This window comes from Sesamum indicum, linkage group LG12 (genome assembly GCF_000512975.1).
Source record: "Sesamum indicum cultivar Zhongzhi No. 13 linkage group LG12, S_indicum_v1.0, whole genome shotgun sequence".
Lineage (NCBI taxonomy): Eukaryota > Viridiplantae > Streptophyta > Magnoliopsida > Lamiales > Pedaliaceae > Sesamum > Sesamum indicum.
In genome coordinates this window covers 4972260-4993424 of record NC_026156.1, presented here as the reverse complement: position 1 = coordinate 4993424, position 21165 = coordinate 4972260, and the positions used below count along the sequence as shown (strand labels likewise).

At 39.3% G+C, this 21165-nt stretch overlaps 6 protein-coding genes and 1 non-coding gene across 10 annotated transcripts; 4 read left to right on the top strand and 3 right to left on the bottom strand.

Moving 5' to 3' along the window:
• LOC105175687 (mitochondrial inner membrane protease subunit 1-like) lies at positions 6–1701 on the bottom strand. Its single transcript, XM_011098225.2, has 5 exons — positions 1482–1701; positions 1177–1398; positions 672–782; positions 383–444; positions 6–294 (listed from the first exon to the last, which is right to left on the bottom strand). The coding sequence occupies exons 1-4, from the start codon at positions 1605–1607 to the stop codon at positions 397–399; spliced, it is 507 nt and encodes a 168-aa protein (XP_011096527.1). The 5' UTR covers positions 1608–1701; the 3' UTR covers positions 6–294; positions 383–396.
• Positions 1855–5081, top strand: LOC105175723 (beta-xylosidase/alpha-L-arabinofuranosidase 1-like). Its single transcript, XM_011098271.2, has 6 exons — positions 1855–2668; positions 2749–3054; positions 3147–3316; positions 3401–3501; positions 3578–4333; positions 4442–5081. Exons 1-6 carry the CDS (start codon positions 2192–2194, stop codon positions 5062–5064), a joined length of 2433 nt encoding a protein of 810 aa, XP_011096573.1. The 5' UTR covers positions 1855–2191; the 3' UTR covers positions 5065–5081.
• Positions 6122–8828, top strand: LOC105175686 (transcription factor bHLH144). Of its 4 annotated transcripts, none has more exons than XM_011098220.2 (4): positions 6122–6269; positions 6852–6988; positions 7311–7495; positions 7684–8828. In XM_011098220.2, the coding sequence occupies exon 4, from the start codon at positions 7957–7959 to the stop codon at positions 8668–8670; it is 714 nt and encodes a 237-aa protein (XP_011096522.1). In that variant the 5' UTR covers positions 6122–6269; positions 6852–6988; positions 7311–7495; positions 7684–7956; the 3' UTR covers positions 8671–8828. The 4 variants fall into 4 exon arrangements, with proteins under 4 accessions (XP_011096522.1, XP_020554104.1, XP_011096526.1 ...); XM_011098224.2 differs by lacking the exon at positions 6122–6269 and adding an exon at positions 6289–6502; XM_011098223.2 differs by lacking the exon at positions 6122–6269 and adding an exon at positions 6543–6561.
• TRNAL-UAG lies at positions 9125–9204 on the top strand. The gene has a single exon. It is a non-coding gene; the product is annotated as a tRNA-Leu (tRNA).
• On the bottom strand, positions 9493–10505 carry LOC105175685 (chlorophyll a-b binding protein 21, chloroplastic-like). The gene has a single exon (XM_011098219.2). The coding sequence runs from the start codon at positions 10488–10490 to the stop codon at positions 9630–9632; it is 861 nt and encodes a 286-aa protein (XP_011096521.1). The 5' UTR covers positions 10491–10505; the 3' UTR covers positions 9493–9629.
• LOC105175684 (chlorophyll a-b binding protein 21, chloroplastic) lies at positions 11517–12486 on the top strand. The gene has a single exon (XM_011098218.2). The coding sequence runs from the start codon at positions 11571–11573 to the stop codon at positions 12366–12368; it is 798 nt and encodes a 265-aa protein (XP_011096520.1). The 5' UTR covers positions 11517–11570; the 3' UTR covers positions 12369–12486.
• On the bottom strand, positions 13439–21159 carry LOC105175683 (probable starch synthase 4, chloroplastic/amyloplastic). Its single transcript, XM_020698430.1, has 15 exons — positions 21009–21159; positions 20280–20361; positions 18985–20053; positions 18854–18905; positions 17992–18114; positions 17841–17916; positions 17562–17746; positions 17271–17465; positions 16866–16937; positions 15943–16152; positions 15422–15547; positions 14368–14517; positions 14219–14280; positions 14056–14131; positions 13439–13934 (listed from the first exon to the last, which is right to left on the bottom strand). Exons 1-15 carry the CDS (start codon positions 21048–21050, stop codon positions 13758–13760), a joined length of 2697 nt encoding a protein of 898 aa, XP_020554089.1. The 5' UTR covers positions 21051–21159; the 3' UTR covers positions 13439–13757.

The following is a 21165-nucleotide window of genomic DNA, read 5'->3' as shown; positions in this document are numbered from 1 at the left end:
AAATATCAAATAGGAAGTTTTAACAGTTTAATCTATTTAAGCAAATAGCTGATGCCTCAGAATTATTTGTACAAAATCTTGGCCATTCTCCAACGACTCTGCTGCTTTCTACCCAAACAATGATGTCGAGATGAATGGCCGTGGACTAATAATACTAAAGGAACGAAATACTGAAAGAACTCGAGAAGGGCTGGGTCCTCTTAGTCCCTCCCACCAAAAAAATACCAGTGTTGTCAGCCAGAAAGGTATGAAGAATTGAACCACATGGTCATCCCATTTTCTTGTGCAACATCTCTGCCAGGGAGGTGTGAACAACATAATGGTCAGCTTGTGTGCTAAGAAAACAGACTTATGTCAGATGAAGGTGCTCGTAGAAGTGTACCTTGCAAGTGCAAATCAAGCGGCTGTTTTGCCAATTGATCGGAAGTCCTCCGGGGGCCATACCTTAGATAAAGAGAAGAAAGAGTAAGTTATCCAATTAAACGTATTCTTGTATGCTTCACCTTATGGATAGAATGGTATGAAACAATGGATATTAGTCGCCATCGAAAGTGCAAGCATGTTTGGCTATGGAAATGGGACATACAAACTGAGGTCATACGCCTACCTTCATCAACTCGAAGGCTAAAATTTAAGGCCTAATGCAGAACAAAAGGAGTTGAATTGCTTACCACCAAGAAAATTCTGGATTGAACAAGTGCATAAGGAACTGGACCAAAATGTCTTGAATCACGACTCTCGTAGATATTATCCCCCTCGATCCAAACATGTCCCTTTGGTACCTAATGCATTCAAAACTCACTTTCTTGGATCATTTGCCCTCCTACCTTGCTCAACTATTAAATTCACACTTAAAGAAGAATAAATACAAATATTTATGCATGAACTGTAGAGGTATTATTCAGATTGCTACATGAAAATCAAATGCAAACTCAATTACACATAGCTTAAATAATCAACTTTTCAAAAACCCTAAAACCAGTTCACCTGAAAAAAAGAAACTCTTGGAATGATCCAGCCACAAGAACAACAAAACCCCACCTCATCCAACATTAAACTCAGTAAGAAAAACAACACAATTTCAGATCGACGGCAGCACCAAGTCAAAATCAAGTAAGCATTTCGTTTTTATATATTCTAAGAAAGGGAGAGAGAAGGTTTAAAGAAAATAATTACAACAATAGTCTTCTGTTCATCACTCTTGCTGGGGTCCAACACATACGAAACAACGTCTCCTTCCACACCCTTGACCCTCTTGGTTACAACCTTTCTCGGGTCCTCGGGGCTCCGTATGATCACCGCGTCGCCCGACCCGACTTTCCCCAAACGGCTCGTTATACTTTCAGTCAGAACGAAGGTGCCGTGATTGAACGAGGGAAGCATACTGGGACCCACAAGCTACAAATTGCAGAGCATCAAGAAAAAGAGATTTGGCGGGTGAAGGAGTAGGCAGAGGTAGAAGAAGAAGAGAGGATGCGTACTTTAGCGACGCTGCAGAGGTAGGTGTTGGCGACGTGAAGAAAGCAGAGGGCATTTGCTACTCGTGCGGTTTGGTGCAATGCTTCCTTCACAAAGGGCGCCAATTCCTGCAGTCGCTCCATTCCCATCTCTTTCTTCTCTCCGACTGTTTGCTTTCTCTTCTTGAAGCTCTTGCCATGGCAGCTAATGCCAATGGTGGGTCTGATATGCTATTTTTTCACTATGATGCAGAAAAGCGTGTTAATTAGCTTGATGAAGCGTTGTTTAGAAGCCCATATTGAATGGGCTGATGGGCTTGGAAGAATAGAGCTGAATACGGTTTATTAACCTTGAAAATGCTTGATGATTTAGCTAGGCCAAGAAAAAAACAATAAAACTAATGATAATCAACTAATTAAATGAAAATTCAGAAATAACTAAAAAAATGAAAATAATTATTGCATTAACTTGACTTGATCTGTTTTTCATTCTGTGATTTGGATACATCTGATTCAACGTAAGTAGTCAGAGTAGTCTTGACTTCTCAGGATACTGATTTCAATTTCATCAAATACAGTAACTACCAAATTTGAAACAGAACTATTCGAAATCTGTGGGAATGGGATAATTCATATGATCATCACCAAAAACTCCTACTGTATATATATTAAGCGTACTAGAACACCACCACTGATCTCTTCTAGTACTTCTAGTCCTACGTTAAACTTAAACCATGTCTGCTAAGCTTTGTTTTCTTGTATCCTTAGCTCTCTTGTTTCACTCCACCATTGCTAGAAATTCGCCTTCAATTTCAACCAATGTCGTCAATGCCTATTCAACCTTCAATGCTACTCGAAACTACACTCATGTCTGTGATCCATCAAGGTTTTCTGATCTCGGACTCAACATCAAACATTTTGCTTTCTGCGACTCATCTCTCTCGTATGATGTTAGAGTCAAAGACTTGATAGACAGAATGACACTCAATGAAAAATCAGCTCAAATAGGCGACACTGCCTACGGGGTCCCAAGAATCGGGCTCCCCAAGTATGAGTGGTGGTCTGAGGCCTTGCATGGTGTCTCCAATGTCGGTCAATCGGGCAGCGTTGCCTCGTACTTTGATGATGTTGTCCCTGGTGCAACAAGTTTCCCCACTGTTATTCTGACAACAGCTAGTTTCAACCAGACATTGTGGAAAACGGTTGGCCAGGTAAAGTTTAGTATCATTTATATGGAGTTGTCGTTTGTTGATCTTTGCTCGACTTTAATACTTTGTTTTCGATTGTTTAGGCGGTTTCGACAGAGGCAAGAGCTATGTACAATTTAGGACATGCTGGGCTGACATTTTGGAGTCCAAATATTAATGTGGTGAGAGATCCTAGGTGGGGAAGAGCCCAAGAGACACCAGGGGAAGACCCTTTTGTTGTTGGAGAGTATGCGGTGAACTACGTTAGAGGGCTGCAAGATGTTGAGGGGACTGAGAATACCGCAGATCTCAACTCTAGGCCCCTCAAGGTTGGTGCCTGCTGCAAGCACTATGCAGCTTACGACGTGGACAACTGGCTTGGAGTCGATCGTTACCATTTTGATGCCCGAGTAAGAATGAAATTTAGATTTTGCGTATGAAGTTTCAAATACGTAATTGGGTTCATCTTTTTAATGTTTTCTTGTTGTGTTTGAACTTGAAGGTGACGGAGCAAGACATGCAGGAGACGTTTCTTAGGCCGTTTGAGATGTGCGTGAAAGAGGGCGATGTAACCAGCATTATGTGCTCTTACAACAAGGTTAATGGCATTCCAACCTGTGCTGATCCAAAGCTTTTGAAGGATACAGTGAGAGGGGAGTGGAATCTTCATGGGTACTAATTTCATTAATCTCATATGCATATTTGTAAATTTTGAACTCACGCTCATGATCTCTAAATTCGTTGTCAAAATTTCAGTTATATTGTGTCGGATTGTGATTCGATTGAAGTAATGTTACACGGTCAGAAATGGCTTAACGATGAGCCGGAAGATGCTGTTGCACAAGCTCTGAAAGCAGGCTAGTCTTAAACAGTTCTTGTATTTATATGTATCTTGGTTAACATGATATAATGTTTATTGTGTTAATAATTCAGGGCTGGACTTGGATTGTGGGAATTTTTATACAAATTTTGCAAACAGCTCAGTGAGGATGGGGAAAGTCAAAGAGGCAGAGATAGACAATGCCCTGAAAAACCTCTACACTGTTCTGATGCGGCTTGGATTCTTTGATGGCAGCCCAAAATTCGAAAATCTTGGCAAACCTGATGTGTGCTCCAACGAGCACATAGAATTAGCAACCGAAGCAGCACGACAAGGAATTGTTCTTCTCAAGAACGATGCTGAAACATTGCCTTTGAGCTCTGAGAAGATCAAGACTATAGCAGTTATCGGCCCACACGCTAATGCCACCAGCGCCATGATAGGCAATTATGCTGGTGTTCCGTGCAAGTACACATCTCCCATTGATGGCCTCTCGAGATTTGGAGAAGTGAAATATGAGATGGGCTGTGATGGAGTACTGTGCAAGAACGACACCTTAATATATCCGGCGATGCGAGCTGCGAGCAAAACAGATGCCACTATTCTGTTTGTCGGGTTGGATTTAAGCGTTGAGGCCGAAAGCTTGGACAGGGTAGATTTGCTACTTCCAGGTTACCAATCTCAACTGATCAGTCAAGTTGCACAAGTGTCCAAAGGTCCTGTTGTTGTTGTTGTCATGTCAGCTGGCGGTGTCGACATTTCCTTTGCCAAGAACGATCCCAACATCCATTCAATCATCTGGGCCGGATATCCCGGAGAGGAAGGCGGCCATGCCATTGCAGATGTTGTCTTTGGGAGATACAATCCTGGTATCCTATGCTCTTCTTGCATTCTTCTGTTATTACAAGGGAATTTGATGTTATATACATACTAGACAATTATATCTGCAATAACATATCTTGTTTTGTTTGATATAGGTGGGAGATTGCCTCTAACATGGCACGAGAATGACTACGTTTACATGTTACCTATGACATCTATGCGGCTGAGGCCAGTCGACAGCCTGGGCTACCCGGGACGAACATACAAGTTCTTCAATGGCTCCACAGTTTACCCATTCGGCTACGGTCTCAGCTACACCAACTTCACATACAAGCCCGTTTCGACCAAGAACAAGTTAAACATAAGATTGAACCAGTTCCAACATTGTAAGGACTTGGAGTACAGGGACGGATTCTACAAGCCCTCCTGCCCTGCAGTCCTGATAGACGACTTGAAATGCGACAGTCATAACATGGAGTTAGCAATTGAAGTGGCGAACACTGGAAAAAGAGACGGAAGTGATGTGGTGATGGTGTATTGGTCAGGCCCGAGTGGGATTGCTGAGGCTCCGATCAAGCAATTGGTTGCATTCAAGAGGGTGTTGGTGAAGGCCGGCCGATCTGAAAAGCTCAAATTGGAGCTGAATGGTTGCAAGAGTTTTGGCATTGTTGATTACAGTGGTTCCAAGTTGTTGCCTTCTGGTGGCGGTAAGATTGAAATTGGCGACGGTTTGCTCACAATTCCACTTCAAATTGATTTTCACCGTGGAGCACTGTAGGAGTAGTGTTCATTATTTTAGACCTATTTAGTTGTGATGTGAATAATTAGCTAATCTCTGTAAATGGTATGATATTAATATTAGATTATTTATTTTACCCGTTCTTAAGTTTTTTTTAAAAATACATTAAAGATAAATTATTAATATTTAGATCATTATTAAAACAACGAGTGATACACATAATTATATTATAAGTAATCGTAATTTATTGTAAAAAAAAATATATTTATTTTAAAATAAATACCAATCAACATATGATTGGTCGCGTCGTACATCATAGAATGTAATTTATTGTTTCTTTTTGTTAAAGTCCAATTTTAGTAATGGGCATGGGCATGGGTATGGGCATGATAATAAATCCCTAATAATAAACAATGTGATTCACATTTATTTTTAATTTATTTTTTCTTTTCAATCTGCTTTCACAAATTTTTATTTTCACCTTCCACAATTATTATCATTCAAGAAATTACCACTTAGAAGGCAATTTTTGTGACAAAATAGGAAAAAGATTAAGGGTGGGTATAATTTAAGAATAATTCCAATTTGCTTCCTTCAAATTTATAATAATTACATATAAATCTCATATAATTTAAAAAATTGTATTTAAAACTCCTAATATTATTTTTTGCCTAGCAAATATATTTTTATCCTTATAAGAATATTTTGATTATAAATAATTTATTTTACATACAAAAAATCAGCACTAAGTCAATGAGGATTAAATATAGATTTTTATTTATTTACTAAAATCATCAAATTTGATAAAAATTATTCGATGAATGAATTTATTTATTAGATGAAAATAAATATTAAAAATAAAATTTAAAAAAAAAAAAAGGAAGTTTTACTTAATTGTTGCTTTACAGTGAATGCTCTAATTACGATTATGTCGAACCTCGTGGAGGCCCACCTTTTTCCTTCACGCGTGCTCTATCATCGGACGGTCGCTAACCCACCCGGATTACACGGAAAGCGCCCACCTTTTCCTAATCCGACGGTCTTGATTTCCCTACTTTGACTCCCGCTCGCCTAGCTCACTAGCTTACATATCCCCATGAGCAGAGCCAAGCCCACTTCTCACTCTTCGCCAGTACTCGTCTCTCTCTCTCTCTCTCTCCAGAATTTTTTCCTTTTGTTCATCTCAGCAGCTTTGATTATTTTCTGAAGCGATCTTGTTTGGGTTGTTATCTTTTTCTTGTTGGGTAATGTTCAAAGCTTAGCTTTACTCTTCCTTTTTCAAGAATATTTCAGCACCGTACTCTCTTTTTGCCTTTGTAGTGCAAGAATAGGTTTAAATTGTTATCTGTTGTGCAAAAGGTGTATCTTTTATTTTTACACTTTTTGGTACAGATTTATTCGATTATGCCTAACTCTTTCAATGGGCGTGGAGTATTATCAAGTTCTTGTTTATGCGATTTGAAGTATATGAATCTGGGTGCGTGGGTTAGTATGTTTTCTGGAGTTGTGTATGTTCAAACAAGTGTTGGATTCGAGGTTGATTTTGTTCTTGATCTCTAATTATTGGTTCTTGTTGGTTTTCAATTTACGATTTTGCGCCTATGTTAACCTTCTTTTTTATGAAGATGTGGTTAGATGTCATATTTAAAGAGTTATGTTCATACTTGACTATGCATGCTGATTCACTAGAATCTGCATGTTGGATCTTTTTGTCAAATGTTATAGAAGTTTTACTGTTTGGTTATTTTATGAATCTGAGTAGCGTCCTGAAGATGTCACCAAGTCTTCTACTTTCTTGACTGTTTGTTTTATCCGTTTGATAACAGCTAGGTTTGGTATCAAACTTTTAACAATTTGGGCTGAAGAACTGACTCAACATGCCGTGGGGATCTCCAAAACATTCTGGGAAGTGTGTGCGATTGGTTGTGTTCTTTCGTGTTATTTTGTAATTTGATTTGATTTGGTGAGTTTATCTTCCCCACTTTTGATCTTTTTGAATGGAAATCTTATCTTTTACTAGTTTGGAAATTTCATTGTTGAAAATCACTGATAGTCTTCCAATGAGTTCTATAAATTTGAAGAGAACATAGAACTATTATGTGATTGAGATGAAAATACACTGTCTTTTCAATCACTCATCTATATTTGTCTTCTTTCTTTTTCCTACCTTGTAATATTGCTATAAATTGTCTCATGGAATTTACAGGTTTAGATTGTAATTTTTATCCTGTTACAGTAACATTTTTCACTTGAGCGACTTATTTTAGTTCGGAAACTTTATGCAGGACAATTTCATTTATCAATCACATTTCAGTAGATTCTACACCCGCTTAATTTTGGTTGGAGGAGTGAAAGACTGGGAATGCACATTTCAGTTACCAGAAAGAAGTATCAGAAAGTGAAAGAACTTGGAAACATTAATATGTGTATTGGAAGCATTGCTTTTTACCAATTGATGCAAGTTTGTCAGGTGAGTGCTTCTATGTTCATTGCGTTGGAAGCATTTCCATTATTTTTCCTTGCGTTCGTGGATGAACCGCATTGAAATAAGTTATTTCTCCTGCTCCCCATTTTATGTTTCTTTGGTCATTTTCTTCTGCTACTTCTCATACTAATGTCAAATTGTTAAGATGGTTCTTCGATTTCTTTTTCTTACAGGCTGAGTATTTCCGTCAGTTGCTTAAACCTGTTACGTAGTCTTGTTTGTTCAATTCTTGAAGTTGGGACTGTCCTCCAGTTGGGTCAAAATACTCAGTTAAATACTTGTGAAGCACTGAACACAAATTCTTCACGAATCTAGAGAGCTTTCTTCCGCTGTGATGGATACACCATAGGTGTACCCCGTAAACCTCTTCCTACTATTTCATTCTATTTCTCCTAAAACCATTACCTATTTGAAATTGAGCATTATCATTCCTAAACCATCAACCCATGCATAGTCACCAGCCACACTTTTCAGGCAAGCCCATGCAACCTCTAGCCGACCAATTTGACTACTACATGCAAAATGCTCCTATGTCATCTCTCCTTAATGGGGGAATTATGCCCCCTGGTATTAAACCACTTATGCCCTTCCATAGTTTTGACATCCAACCCTCTGATGCCTGTCCTAGAAATTTTGTTATCTTTGACCAAACGACTAATAGAAGCCAGATAATGTATCATCCTGGAATAAACTCCAAATTCTTCTATCCTGGTTTGGGTGTCGATGCTGTATGTCAAGACAATATCAATCAAAAGGATGCAAATGATGAAATAAAGCTTACCTCTCCCCTTGAAGAAGATTCAGATGATATTGACGCCCTGTTAAGCACAGAAAATGAGGAAAACGAGGATTTTGATGATGAGGAGGTGAGCACTGCCCGTACAGGTGCAGTCTATAAGTGCGATTCTCCAGATTCGTGCTCCAATTATGAATCGCCATCAGAAAAGAGTGGGTCACTTTTCAGGAAGTTTTCTGGGAGTTGCTGCAATGACAAGAAGCGCCAGAGAACGAGGAAGATGGTGAAGGTGCTGAGAGGAATCGTTCCTGGTGCTAGTCGGATGAGTACTGTTGCAGTTCTTGATGAAGCTGTTCGCTACCTGAAGTCTCTAAGGGTGGAAGCCCAGAAGCTGGGAGCCAGAAATTTTAAAGACCATGCTTAAACTCATTCAAATTCCCAGATTAGCATTGACATGGTTGTGACGTCTAGCTGGGTCTTGTTTGTGATGTAACTACTCCCTGAGCATGTGATCCTAACATTACTACAACTGCTGTTAAATCATTTAATGACATAAACCTGTGGGTTCAATCTTTTGCTATCTGGGTTTTGGTATTTGCAATTTCAATGCTATTGCTGGATCAGAATATAAATTATAGATTATAGATATAATAATATACATTGATTAACACCACCAAGTCGTACTAAGACAATGAAGTACTAATGTAACCCTTGCTTTTCCAAGCAAAGTACCTTTTTTTTTTTTTTTTGGGATGTGGTTGCAAGCAAAATACTTGAACGAGCGTGGGTCTTGTTTTGCATCATGCATCGCCTTAACTAAAATGTTCGCAGACAATGGACTAAATTTATGTAAATAATCCGCAAGGGTCTTCACCAATGACAGTTTGGCCGAGTGGTCTAAGGCGCCAGATTTAGGCTCTGGTCCGAAAGGGCGTGGGTTCAAATCCCACAGCTGTCATATTTCAAATTTTTTTTTTGCCCCCTTTCAGTTATATCATTTTCTTTCATTTTTGCTCCGTTTCTTTAGTTCTTGTTCGTTCCTTGAACAGCTGGATCAGAACTTGCATTCATTTCATTATATATTGCAGGTTGAATTACCTGAATATATATATATATATCTACAATGTTTTTAATTTGGTTCCAGTACTTGACAACTTCCACTAAAAGCTCGAGCAGTGGAGGTACTAGATTGGGGTCAATGAGATAGATCATATCAAGCATTAATAAGATTTACCACTAGACACGGTCAAGCCAATTCACGCTAAAAATATCATATCTTCTCCATTAGATCAGATGCATTTACATCAGAGACACCCACATTACAACTGAAAATTCACCATTTGTGGGCTCGCGCACACAGTTCACATTCATTCATTCTTAGGCTCATTTTCCAGGGACAAAGTTTGTAGCGTAGGCCCAGGCGTTGTTGTTAACTGGGTCCGCAAGGTGGTCCGCAAGGTTCTCCAATGGGCCCTTTCCGGTGACGATGGCCTGAACAAAGAATCCGAACATGGAGAACATGGCAAGTCTGCCGTTCTTGATCTCCTTAACCTTGAGCTCAGCGAAGGCTTCTGGGTCATCAGCCAGCCCCAACGGGTCAAAGCTGCCACCTGGGTAGAGTGGGTCGGTCACCTCACCAAGCGGTCCACCGGCAATACGATAACCCTCAACAGCTCCCATCAGAATAACTTGGCAAGCCCAGATGGCCAAGATGCTCTGAGCGTGGATCAAGCTTGGGTTGCCCAAGTAGTCGAGACCACCCTCGCTGAATATCTGAGCTCCGGCCTTGAACCAGACGGCTTCACCAAACTTGACACCATTGCGGGCCAAGAGCTCGGGGAAGACGCATCCAAGAGCTCCAAGCATCGCCCATCTGCAGTGAATCACCTCGAGTTCACGGTTCTTGGCAAAGGTCTCTGGGTCAGCTGAAAGCCCTGCGGTATCCCACCCGTAGTCACCAGGGAATTCACCGGTGAGGTAGCTTGGGGGCTCACCGGAGAATGGGCCCAAGTACTTAACACGGTCTGGGCCATACCACGGGCTTCCGGATGAAGCGGGCTTGGGCTTGGCAACAGTCTTCCTCATGGACACCCTGCCATTGCCGGTGATCTCGGGGGCGGAGGGAGAGAGTTTCACCGCCTGTCCAGCGAAAGATGGAGAAGAAAGTGCCATTGTAGAGGCGGCCATAGTTGTACTATGAAATGGAAGACTGCTTTTGCAAGGAGTTTGTGGGTTGAGTTGCATGGTAGCCCATTAAGGTATTTATATCATGAATTGGGTAATCAGAGTCCTTATCTATGGATATCATTATCTGTATTCCCATTGGTAGCTGACATTTGATAGCCTTGACATTGCATGTCCATTTGGCAACGGCTATCCATTAATCCTCTTTGCACTTTCTGGAGACTCAAGGAGGATGCAAGAATCTCATGAGAGGAGTAAGTATCTACTTGTGGCCTATAAGAGTTTGCCAAGTGTGCTGGGTGGATAGTAGATGCTCAATTGTTTGTATCGGCACCTCTAATGTGGATTTCTGGGGAGACAGCTATTATTCATCACCATGGATATCCTGAAATTGGATTTATGAGCTTTAAGATTTACTTGAACTTCTAGTTCCAAAGACTGGACATGAGTAGTAAATGTTGAGTTGTGCTTGTGTCGTTATACTAATATTTGATTTATGTTCTGTGGGGGTTCAACATGTATTAAACTATACATCAATTACACCGTAAATTTATTACACATACAATTTAATTAGTTCAAGTATGATGAAACCCCATTTGAATTAGAATTAATTAATCCATAGATTTCATGGTGCAGTGTTCCGAGAGAGGAAAATATTCAGTGACCGCTGTTGCTGACTAATTTTATTGGTTCAATTTCTGCAAAACCACAGAAGTTCTAGCTAGAGTAGAGGATATTTGTTCACTAATACAAATGATGCCACAGAGGCTTGTACCTTAAATCTATCAAACATAAAATCAACTTACAAAAAATAGTCCCACTCATTTAGGAATTCATTAACTCAATTGCATGATCCGTAAGATATTTTATTGGCCAGAATTAATCCCAACCTCATGATATAGATACAAACTCTTGCTGGTTTGAGCCCCACTTTAAGTAGAAATCTAAAATAGATGGATTAGAAATTGCCAATTAGGCAGAGGTCACCAACAATGGAATCTTGGAACCCAATGAAAGGAGAGATACAGATATCACAAGATAAGAGGACCAGTCCCCTCCCCCCTATAAATAACTTCGAATTACCATTACCCTTTCCATCACTAACACTAAAACCATCAGCTACAAACTTCACTTTCCTCAATGGCAGCCTCAACAATGGCTCTCTCCTCCCCCTCCTTTGCCGGACAGGCAGTGAAGCTCTCGCCCTCCGCTCCTGAGATCACAGGCAATGGCAGGGTCTCAATGAGGAAGACAGTTGCCAAGCCCGTCTCATCTGGCAGCCCATGGTACGGTCCAGACCGTGTCAAGTACTTGGGCCCATTCTCCGGTGAGCCCCCGAGCTACCTCACTGGTGAATTCCCAGGTGACTATGGATGGGATACCGCCGGACTTTCAGCTGACCCAGAGACCTTTGCCAAGAACCGTGAACTTGAGGTGATCCACTGCAGATGGGCCATGCTTGGAGCTCTTGGTTGCGTCTTCCCTGAGCTCTTGGCCCGCAACGGTGTCAAGTTCGGTGAGGCGGTTTGGTTCAAGGCCGGAGCACAGATCTTCAGCGAGGGTGGTCTTGACTACTTGGGTAACCCAAGCTTGATCCATGCACAGAGCATCTTGGCAATCTGGGCTTGCCAAGTTATTTTGATGGGAGCTGTTGAGGGTTACCGTATTGCTGGTGGGCCGCTCGGTGAGGTGACCGACCCACTCTACCCAGGCGGCAGCTTCGACCCATTGGGGCTGGCTGATGACCCAGAAGCCTTCGCTGAGCTCAAGGTTAAGGAGATCAAGAACGGCAGACTTGCGATGTTCTCCATGTTCGGATTCTTTGTTCAGGCCATCGTCACCGGAAAGGGCCCGTTGGAGAACCTCGCTGACCACCTCGCTGACCCAGTAAACAACAACGCCTGGGCCTACGCCACAAACTTTGTCCCTGGAAAGTGAAGTCTACTCAGAAGAGTGCACTAAATTCAGGCTGTTTGATGACGATGTAAAGTTACTGTGAATTATTGGAATACAAAGTTATTTTTGTGTGCTTCAATGAATGCGAATGTTTTTTTCATTTGCTCAACTCAGCTACAAATTCTTGATATATGACAGAAACAAGAACAGTGTAAACTCAAGCATTCCCCACAAAGATAAATGAGAAAATACGTACAAAATGCAATTACGAACTATAACATAAAAGAAGAAAGAAACTAATACCATTACGGAAGATATTTGCAACACTACAGTCACATACAACCATTTATCGCCGGAAGGTGGATTTATCGGCCAGAGGGCAAATATGAAGGCGAACTAAGCCAAACCTCCGGAATCTCTCGGCTATACCGCGGACAAGCAAATTCCGCACTCTACCCGATTTAGACCGGTGGAACGGCACAGAAATCCATTGGCCGAGGCTGGATCGCCGATTCTCGGCTACGGTGGTGGCGCTGTGGCTATTGGGTGCTGGAAAATAGTGGAACGGCGGTGGAGAAGGATAAGTAAAGAGAAGGAAACCAAAAAGAGCTGCGAAAATTGGAAATATGAAGCAAAAAGAGGGGGGAAATCCATTTACTAGATTTTCATCCGAATTGTTCTATTTATTTATTTTTATTGTAATTTCTGCCTTTTTGGTTAAATATTTTATTTACCTTACACTCAATGAATAATATATTTTGATAATTAATTGATAATCACTAATTTGTTACTCAGAAAATATATACAGTTACAATATCATTTTACTTGTCTAGTTCATTTGATTAAATTGACCATTACTTATCCTCGACTTAAATTCATGTGTTTTTCATACTTTTAGATACTGGGATCGTCTGCAAAACAAGCAGCAAAAACCAAATTGAAAAGAATAACCGCATCTCCATCAATGAGCGTATTTTCTGCCTGATATCCTTAGGCACAAACGAGAGGTGAAAGAAACCAGCTAGAAATTTGATCTTCTAGCATGACATGGGGTTTTTCAGCTTTTGGGGACCAGTTTACCAATACCAATCAGAAGTGTTAAGAAACAGGTCTAAGAATTTAGCAAACAGGTCTAAAGCTTGTATATATCTCTGTTGCAGTTTTTATACAGCGTATATCCCGAACAAGGCATGCATACAGTTTACATCATCTACAGATTGAAAGTTCATGCCCATGAACAGAATACAGTATATTTACATGGAAAAGGGACAAGTATGCACCCTTCATCTTGAATGCAAGAGATCACGGTGAGTTTCTCTGGTTTTAACTGAACTTGAGGAATCAAACCTCTCATGACAAACCCCTCACAAGCTGTCCCATGAACAAGAACCAGCTCCAGCCAACATAGAATGCAAAAGCTGACCACCTTGCTCAAGGACGATTTGTAGCCCTTGCTCTGCAAACAGACTTCTGATAAAGATCTTCATACACCGATGCTGATGAACCCCAACTAAAATCTATGTTCATGTCCTTTTGAACAAGCTGTTTCCAACCTTCTGGATCATTCTTATAATGGTACATTGCACGTTCTAAAGCACTGTTCAATCCCTGCATATTGATAAAAATCCACAAACAATGAAGAGAAAATTCACCTTGATGTCACCAAAGCATGGTGAAAGCCTACAGCTATTACGTTCTGTGCAACATCCCAAGCAAATGGATCACTTACCTGCTCATCAGCTTTCAAAAATGTAAATCCATTCCGGTACTGGATAGGTATGTTATCATCATCTACATCGAATACACTGCAAGAAGAATCTCAGTACCTAAGAAGGTAAGAGCAAAAAACAAAAGGTGCAGTCTTATTCAAAAAAGTCTCCACACAGTTCAACCTGTCATTTAGTCCCCCTGTCTTCCTAGCTATCGGTATTGAACCATATCTCATAGCAATCATCTGCATGTATTTGGAGTGACTTTAAAAACAACTAAAATTTCAGCTACATTTATGCTGCCAGGTAAACAGAAAACAACTGAGCCATACCTGCGTAAGGCCACAAGGCTCAAAAATAGAAGGGATGATAAACATGTCAGAAGCAGCATATATTAAGTGGGCAAGAGACTCATCATATTTCAATATTAATCGAGCATGTTCATGGTTCTTAAATTTGCTGCTAATGTCTTCAAACTCCCTCTGCAAAAAGAGAAAATCATGATGTCAATTGAAATGATTGTTCAAGAAAAACGGTTGGAGAGAGAAGCCTAGCAGATACAACGTCAACCTGTTCTCCGTAGCGGGTGAAAAGGGGAAGGATTGTTAGTTACTATGAACTCAAAGTGCTAGAAGTAGATACAAGTGGGGCTAGAATTATATATGTAAATCAGAACAGGAAATTTATAACCTTCCTAAATCAAATAAAAACACATGGCAACCGTTTGAGAGAGGGAAATTTTATCCAAGTCTAAGCACCCTTCTGAGAAAAAGTTAGGAGCATAAAGCTGGTAATGCAGCTCGCTTCATCTTCAATTACAGAAAGCTGGTGTCTAAGGCTCCACAAATCAATACCTAAGAACCACAATTGCATCATCCTAAATACTCAAATCAGACTGAATTGTTTCTAACATTGATCTTATAATTATGTACTATTAAAGTGCCCTGTGTCCTAGATAAGAAGAGAATAGAAGACACTTCTAAGCCTTGTATTGATACTATAATCAACCAATACCAAAAATATCATATAAATGAGGCTCACATGCATGTAGGTTATATTTTGTATGTATTGTTCTTTCTAATCCATCATTAACATACCTAACTCACAAAATGTTGCTATATGCTAGAAAGAAATAGTGGTCAAAGCTAACGCTTCAGACAGTAGACCAACCATGCTCAACGGAAAAAGGAAGTAATTCAGAATTAATAATATATTACTGTTCTCCAAAAGTAATACGTCACTTTATTTACACCAAGATTTTCTTTCCTCAATATACTCTTTTGAAACACATTTTCCTTTCCTTTTTATTTATAGTCTCGTATTTCTGTACTAATTGCAGTGCAACATAGGTAAAGACAACCTTAAAATTAAGAAAGCAGAACTTTCCTGAATTTGTGACACTGGACTTGAACCAAGTAGAACAAACTGACCACCCAATTCCAATGTCCGATATAGTGCATGCCTGATAAGATGCACACCCTTTTGAGGTACCAATCTCGTGATGCAAGCAACCTGCCACAGTTAAATATAAGAAGCATTGTTCAAACAAGTGAGAGTAGCTATGCAAGTCAAATCACAAACAAATGTTGCCAAACTTTGCTCACTGTTCCACAGGTGTACTATATATTGCATGTGAAAGCATTAGTAAACTATCAAGATCTCAAGACAATATATATATATATTGATTACAGTAGGTCTTACTGATGAACTTCTCAAAGATGGACTAGAAGCACTGCTAAGTATTGGCAAAATGCATAAATGCTGTACTATAGGTCAATCATATAGCAAAAGGCATAAGCAGAGATACAATTAAAAAGATACCAAGATATTATATTGATGGAATACACACAAACAATTATACTAAGATATGTGATGTATGACAACCCTCAATAATTCAACATATTTACCAATGGCTGCCAGACATTAGCTGAAGACATCCCTAGATGACTTCTTAAAGCTTCTTTATTTTCTGCTTTGCCCTCTATATCATTGGAATTGTACTGAACTTTAACAAGTGGGTCAGTAGCTGGATTCCATGCATCAGTATCAATTCCATTTAAAATTCCAACAAACTTCTTGGAATGTGAATTAAGTGTTGCTTGCAGCCCTCGCCCTCCCTGTACATCATAAGTAATAAAATAAATTATTCAGGCAAGTGTCAACTAATTATGAGTGTGCTTCTACAATTTTGACAAAATTCTTTCAAGATGAAACTATGTTAATACTGTCAAAATGCCAATTTGCGAGCATAAGCCAGCTTTGTTTGATTCTTAAATGTGCTTTCAAACAAGAAAATATCTCCTGCAAGTCACTTTATGATATGTACAGGTTAGTGTCAATATCCTAGGATAACTTCCAATTCATTCCTGGGGCTTTTCCTCTAGTGACAGGCAATAATTCTTCATGATTTATCCATCTCTTTATGCATAAACATCAAGGATAGGTAAATTGTAGGAAACCACATCTTGTTAATGCAGCACTTGCCTTCTTTTTAGCACCATAAAAAAAATAAAATCTAGCAAGCAACTCATTGATACATCACTACTTGGTATATCAAGCAGAATTTTTTTGGTATCCTACCTAAAAGTTTATACCAATAAAAAACAATTTTTACTCTCGAATCAGTAAGACTATATAATATGGTTGATCTGCCCATCAAATGAACTACTTTGGACTCAAGAGTGCACATTTAATAAGTCCCCTGGTATACATAATAAGAACCTAGGTGCTGGAAACCCAGAAGGCACATCTGCAAAGGAAGCAACAAAGGCAGCTGTGCCAAAAAGCATTTGGAAGTTAAGTTGAGAGCTTAATAACTGTTATTCCGTACCTCAGCAGTCCGGACCTCTTGGGCATAGGATGGCGAAACTGTTGTCACAATATTAGAGAATACTATTGCACCCTGAGAAGTGACAAGAATGTGTTAAGGAAAGGGGAGCCATGAATAAGATAGTTAAAACCAGTCACAATCAGGTTATCGACAAATTAAAGAGTGAACTGCCTATCCAACCCACAAGTACCTTCAGTACATGAAAAAGACACAAGGAAAGAAGGACCGAAAGCAAGCAGCTTGCTAGATTTCCTTGCACACGGACCCACGCCACTCTCAACAATGCAACTAAAAATTTTCAACTCTTGGAGAAGAAAGGTTTTCTTTCTTTTTCTTTTTAAATTTTTCAAAATTTGAACTTCTTTTAGGGTAGGGGTGGGTGAGGGGCCCCAGAGGATTACCTACCTTAACAGAGTTAACCCTGTCATTTGCTGAGTTGTCCTGCATCCTATCAGGTTTGTTCAGGCGGTAAACATCAAGACCACAAGATGCTAGATCGGAAGCTGGTGCAGCTCCTTGATACTCAAAATTGTGACAAGTAAAACATATTCTTGCTGAATCCAGTCCTTTTGGCACATACAGATCCCAATAAAGGGGCGCCTAAAAAAATAACAAAGTAGAAGTAAAAAAAAAACAAATGATATAATATCAGAAAAAAAGAGTGAGCGAGTAATAACAAGATATCTGGCACCATACAACAAAAGCTGTCTGCCAATCATGACAGTGAATTATGTCCGGTTTCTTGCCAGCTTGAAGAAGTAACTCAAGTGCTGCCCTGCTGAAGAATGAGAACCGCTTAAAATCATCATCCTCTCCATATAATTGACCCCTCCAGAAGAATTTACTCGGATGATGAGGCTCAATGAAATAAACAGGAAGCCCTAATAGTAGTAATTTGCAGCAAAGAAAAGTATTAGGACTGAAGTAGCACTCAGCAGAAATAATTTTCAGACACTGGGGGAAATAATTCTTGACCTTCAACAGTGCCAACCCAGATTCTGTTTTTGAACAATCGACCATCAAAATATGATTCAATAGGCGCATCCAACGCCTACATAGCATGAACCACCAGGTCAAAGGAAATTAAGCTAAAAACTGGAATGCATTCTCGTCACATGTCAAATACCTTCAAATCCTGAATTAGATCATAACGCATGATGTCATATTTCGGTAGAACAATTTCCACAAGGTGCCCTTTCTTCTGAAGTGCTTTACTGAGACCAGTCACTACATCTCCCAATCCACCAACCTAAGATAAATACGAAAACAAAAAATACCCTTGTTGAGGTGATAAGTAAATACTAATGTGTGGGCAGATATTAATTCACAAGTTTAATTGAAATAGAGAAACTTACTAGGGACCCTCCAACATTCAAGCATAAAGCAAATAACAAACATAAGAGAAAGTTAAACATGCCCAATGAGATGATAGATACCAATGAATACAAAAGTTTCAGTGGATTATAAATTTCACCACCCTGGGAATATGTTACAAAACGACAACCCTGACCTGTTAGACCCCCATATAGAGTACCACATACAAACTACATGAAAAATGCTAGTTAGTATCATAAGTTTATCTGATAAAATGTAGGAAAAGTTAAAAAAAATGACACCAAACTGAACAGATATGGTGCAAGTTCCAGGTTTTTAAAGTAGCAACAATAGAGTTTTTAGTTACACTTTTAATCTTTCAGGGTACTAGCTCCAGACTCCTCTAGAGTCTAGACAACTTTTTTTAGTTGCATATCTCACTTGCTAATCCATCACTGAAGACTAACAAATGTCAAACTTAGGAAGCTAACAAACAGATCTTACTTCTATTGGAGCCCCAAACGAATAAGACGAAACAGACTTCTCATACCCTTGAATCATTACATCACACTTGACAACCAACTACACTGATTCAGAGCTTAAACTCCAGATAAACACATAGAACAATGAAAGAACTAAACTGAGCTCATAGAACTTATGATATACATGCATACCTTTGCCACAGGTGCCATCTCTGCTGCAATATGTATGACATGCAACCTTGTACTAAACAATGATGGGAAGCACAAGTCAAAATCCATGTCTATTATGTATGGAATGAAGAAACATCACATTTCATGCTTACCCTCTTGTTGATGATGTCTGTTTGAGAAATGTCGCAATGATTTCACGTTCAATCTTTCCTTTAGATGAAATATATGCATCGCATATCCTAACCTCCCTATTCCATATCATTTCTCTTAAAACCTTCGCTTCATCCACTGAAATCTTCTTTTCGAGAAACCATCCGTCAACCATAAGCAATAGATTACTCCAAAATCCCGGAGGCTTGTCAAGCACAGTTTCACCTTTTGTCTTCTTTTTGCTTTCTTCTTTTAACCTACTCAGTGTATCCTGGAACTCCTTCATAGAATCTTGATATAATTGAATATAAGTCTGTATCTCTTCATCAGATCTTTGCAGGCGCTCATCCAAAAGTTTTATCTTCTGCTGCATCAGTTCATTGTACTGCTGCATTTTCTGTGACGACAATCTATTGGCATTGGCCTCATTGAGAGATTCCTCAAGCCGGTCAACCTTCTTGCGTAGTTCTTGGTTTTGCTGCACCACTAGAATAGCTTGGTCAGCTTGTTTTGTTGCGTTGTCTAGCATTGTTTGCAGATCTTCTACTTTTTCGTATAAACTTTTGCATTCAGATTTCAGACTAGAAATCTCTGAAACATCTTCATGAGAAGCAGCAAGTTTAAGCTCCAACTCTTTTAGAGAAGATTCCAGAACTGACCGTTCTTCCTCTAACATTTGCATTTGCTGATGAGATTCCCTGATATTACTAAGCTCCACCTTCAGAACCTGCAGCTCATCCTTCAGTGACATATTCTCTTCCCTTAACAAATCCAGTTCCTGGCTAAAAGAATTGACAAGATCGACTTGTGAAGAAGAAACAGCATTATTCATTTCTTGCAAGTAATCCTCACTGTTTCCCCTACTTGACAGTTCATCTCGCAGCTTTTCCAACTGGCCTTCAAGGAGTTCCACGTGTACCTTCTCTTGGGCTGCCACTTTCAGCCTTGCATCAGTTTCAGCCAGCTTCATCTCCAAAATGTTCATTTCACCCTGCAACTCCTCTTTTTCATCAAAAATCTTTTCAAGATCTTCAAGGGCACGTACACGAGCTTGATTGAGAAGATGTATATCTATAATGCAAAATTACAAGTCAGGTAACATTCAGATGATAGAAAGTGGACTTTTTTACATTTTTAGCTTTCGTGTAAAAAGAGTAAATGCTCTCATTATTTTCCTTACAGGCTTCTAATGATTAGAGAGCAAATACTCAAGTTGTGACTCTTAAAAGTTCATTTGTAGATAGTGCGAGTCGAGGACTAAGCCAAAAGAAAGGGCTCAAGATGAGATATGACTTACTCTTTTCAGCGTTTCTTATCATCCCAAGTAAATCTTGAAGATGAATGCCTCGTAGTTGCTCTCCTTCATCTATATTGGTAGACTGTTTTAAAGAGAAGATAATCATATTCTCATATAATAGTATCTTTCTATGATGATAGATAGAGAAAATGGTTCTTGAACAGAGTTACCAAGAAAAACAACAAAAGAAAAACCAAGATGCCATGTGTGGATTTCATATTACCTCAATAACCATTTAAACCATCTACCTTGGGCTTATGTTAATTTGCAAACAGAAAAAGTCTTAGGCTTGAGATGAGCTTTTGAAATTCAGCCCATTGAAGTACACTTGAATTCCTTTGATTAATATTTAAGCTATGTGATAATGATTGAAAAGCTAAAATATAAGAGTAATATGTTTCAAGTTTAAAAGATAACCCTGTATGGATATCTAATTTTCTTCTGCTAGATTCACAACAGCCATTTACTCAAAATACATGCTGAAGATGCTAGATGCATTAGGGCAGTAAACACAATAACTCTTATGCAACATTGTTGAAAATTCACTATTATGTATTTAATCCATATTATAAGTGTACTATTATCAAAAAGAAATATAAATCTTAACAATATAAATGCTGCTGAAGACCAAGATTTGACCATTTACAAGTAAAACTTAATTATACTTTCTGGCATAAAAATCAATAAATGCTCGGAGTTAGTCTCGGAGTAACAAACTTTTGGACATACTGGAGATGTAATGTCATTTGATGGAAAAGTGCTGCTGCCCATATTTCCATCATTTGAGTGGGATGATTCCCCTGTAGCATCAGCATTGTCATTGGGCAAAGATCTGACTTCAAGGGGTGGAGAAGAATTGTCATAATCCAGTCTGTTTGAATAAGCT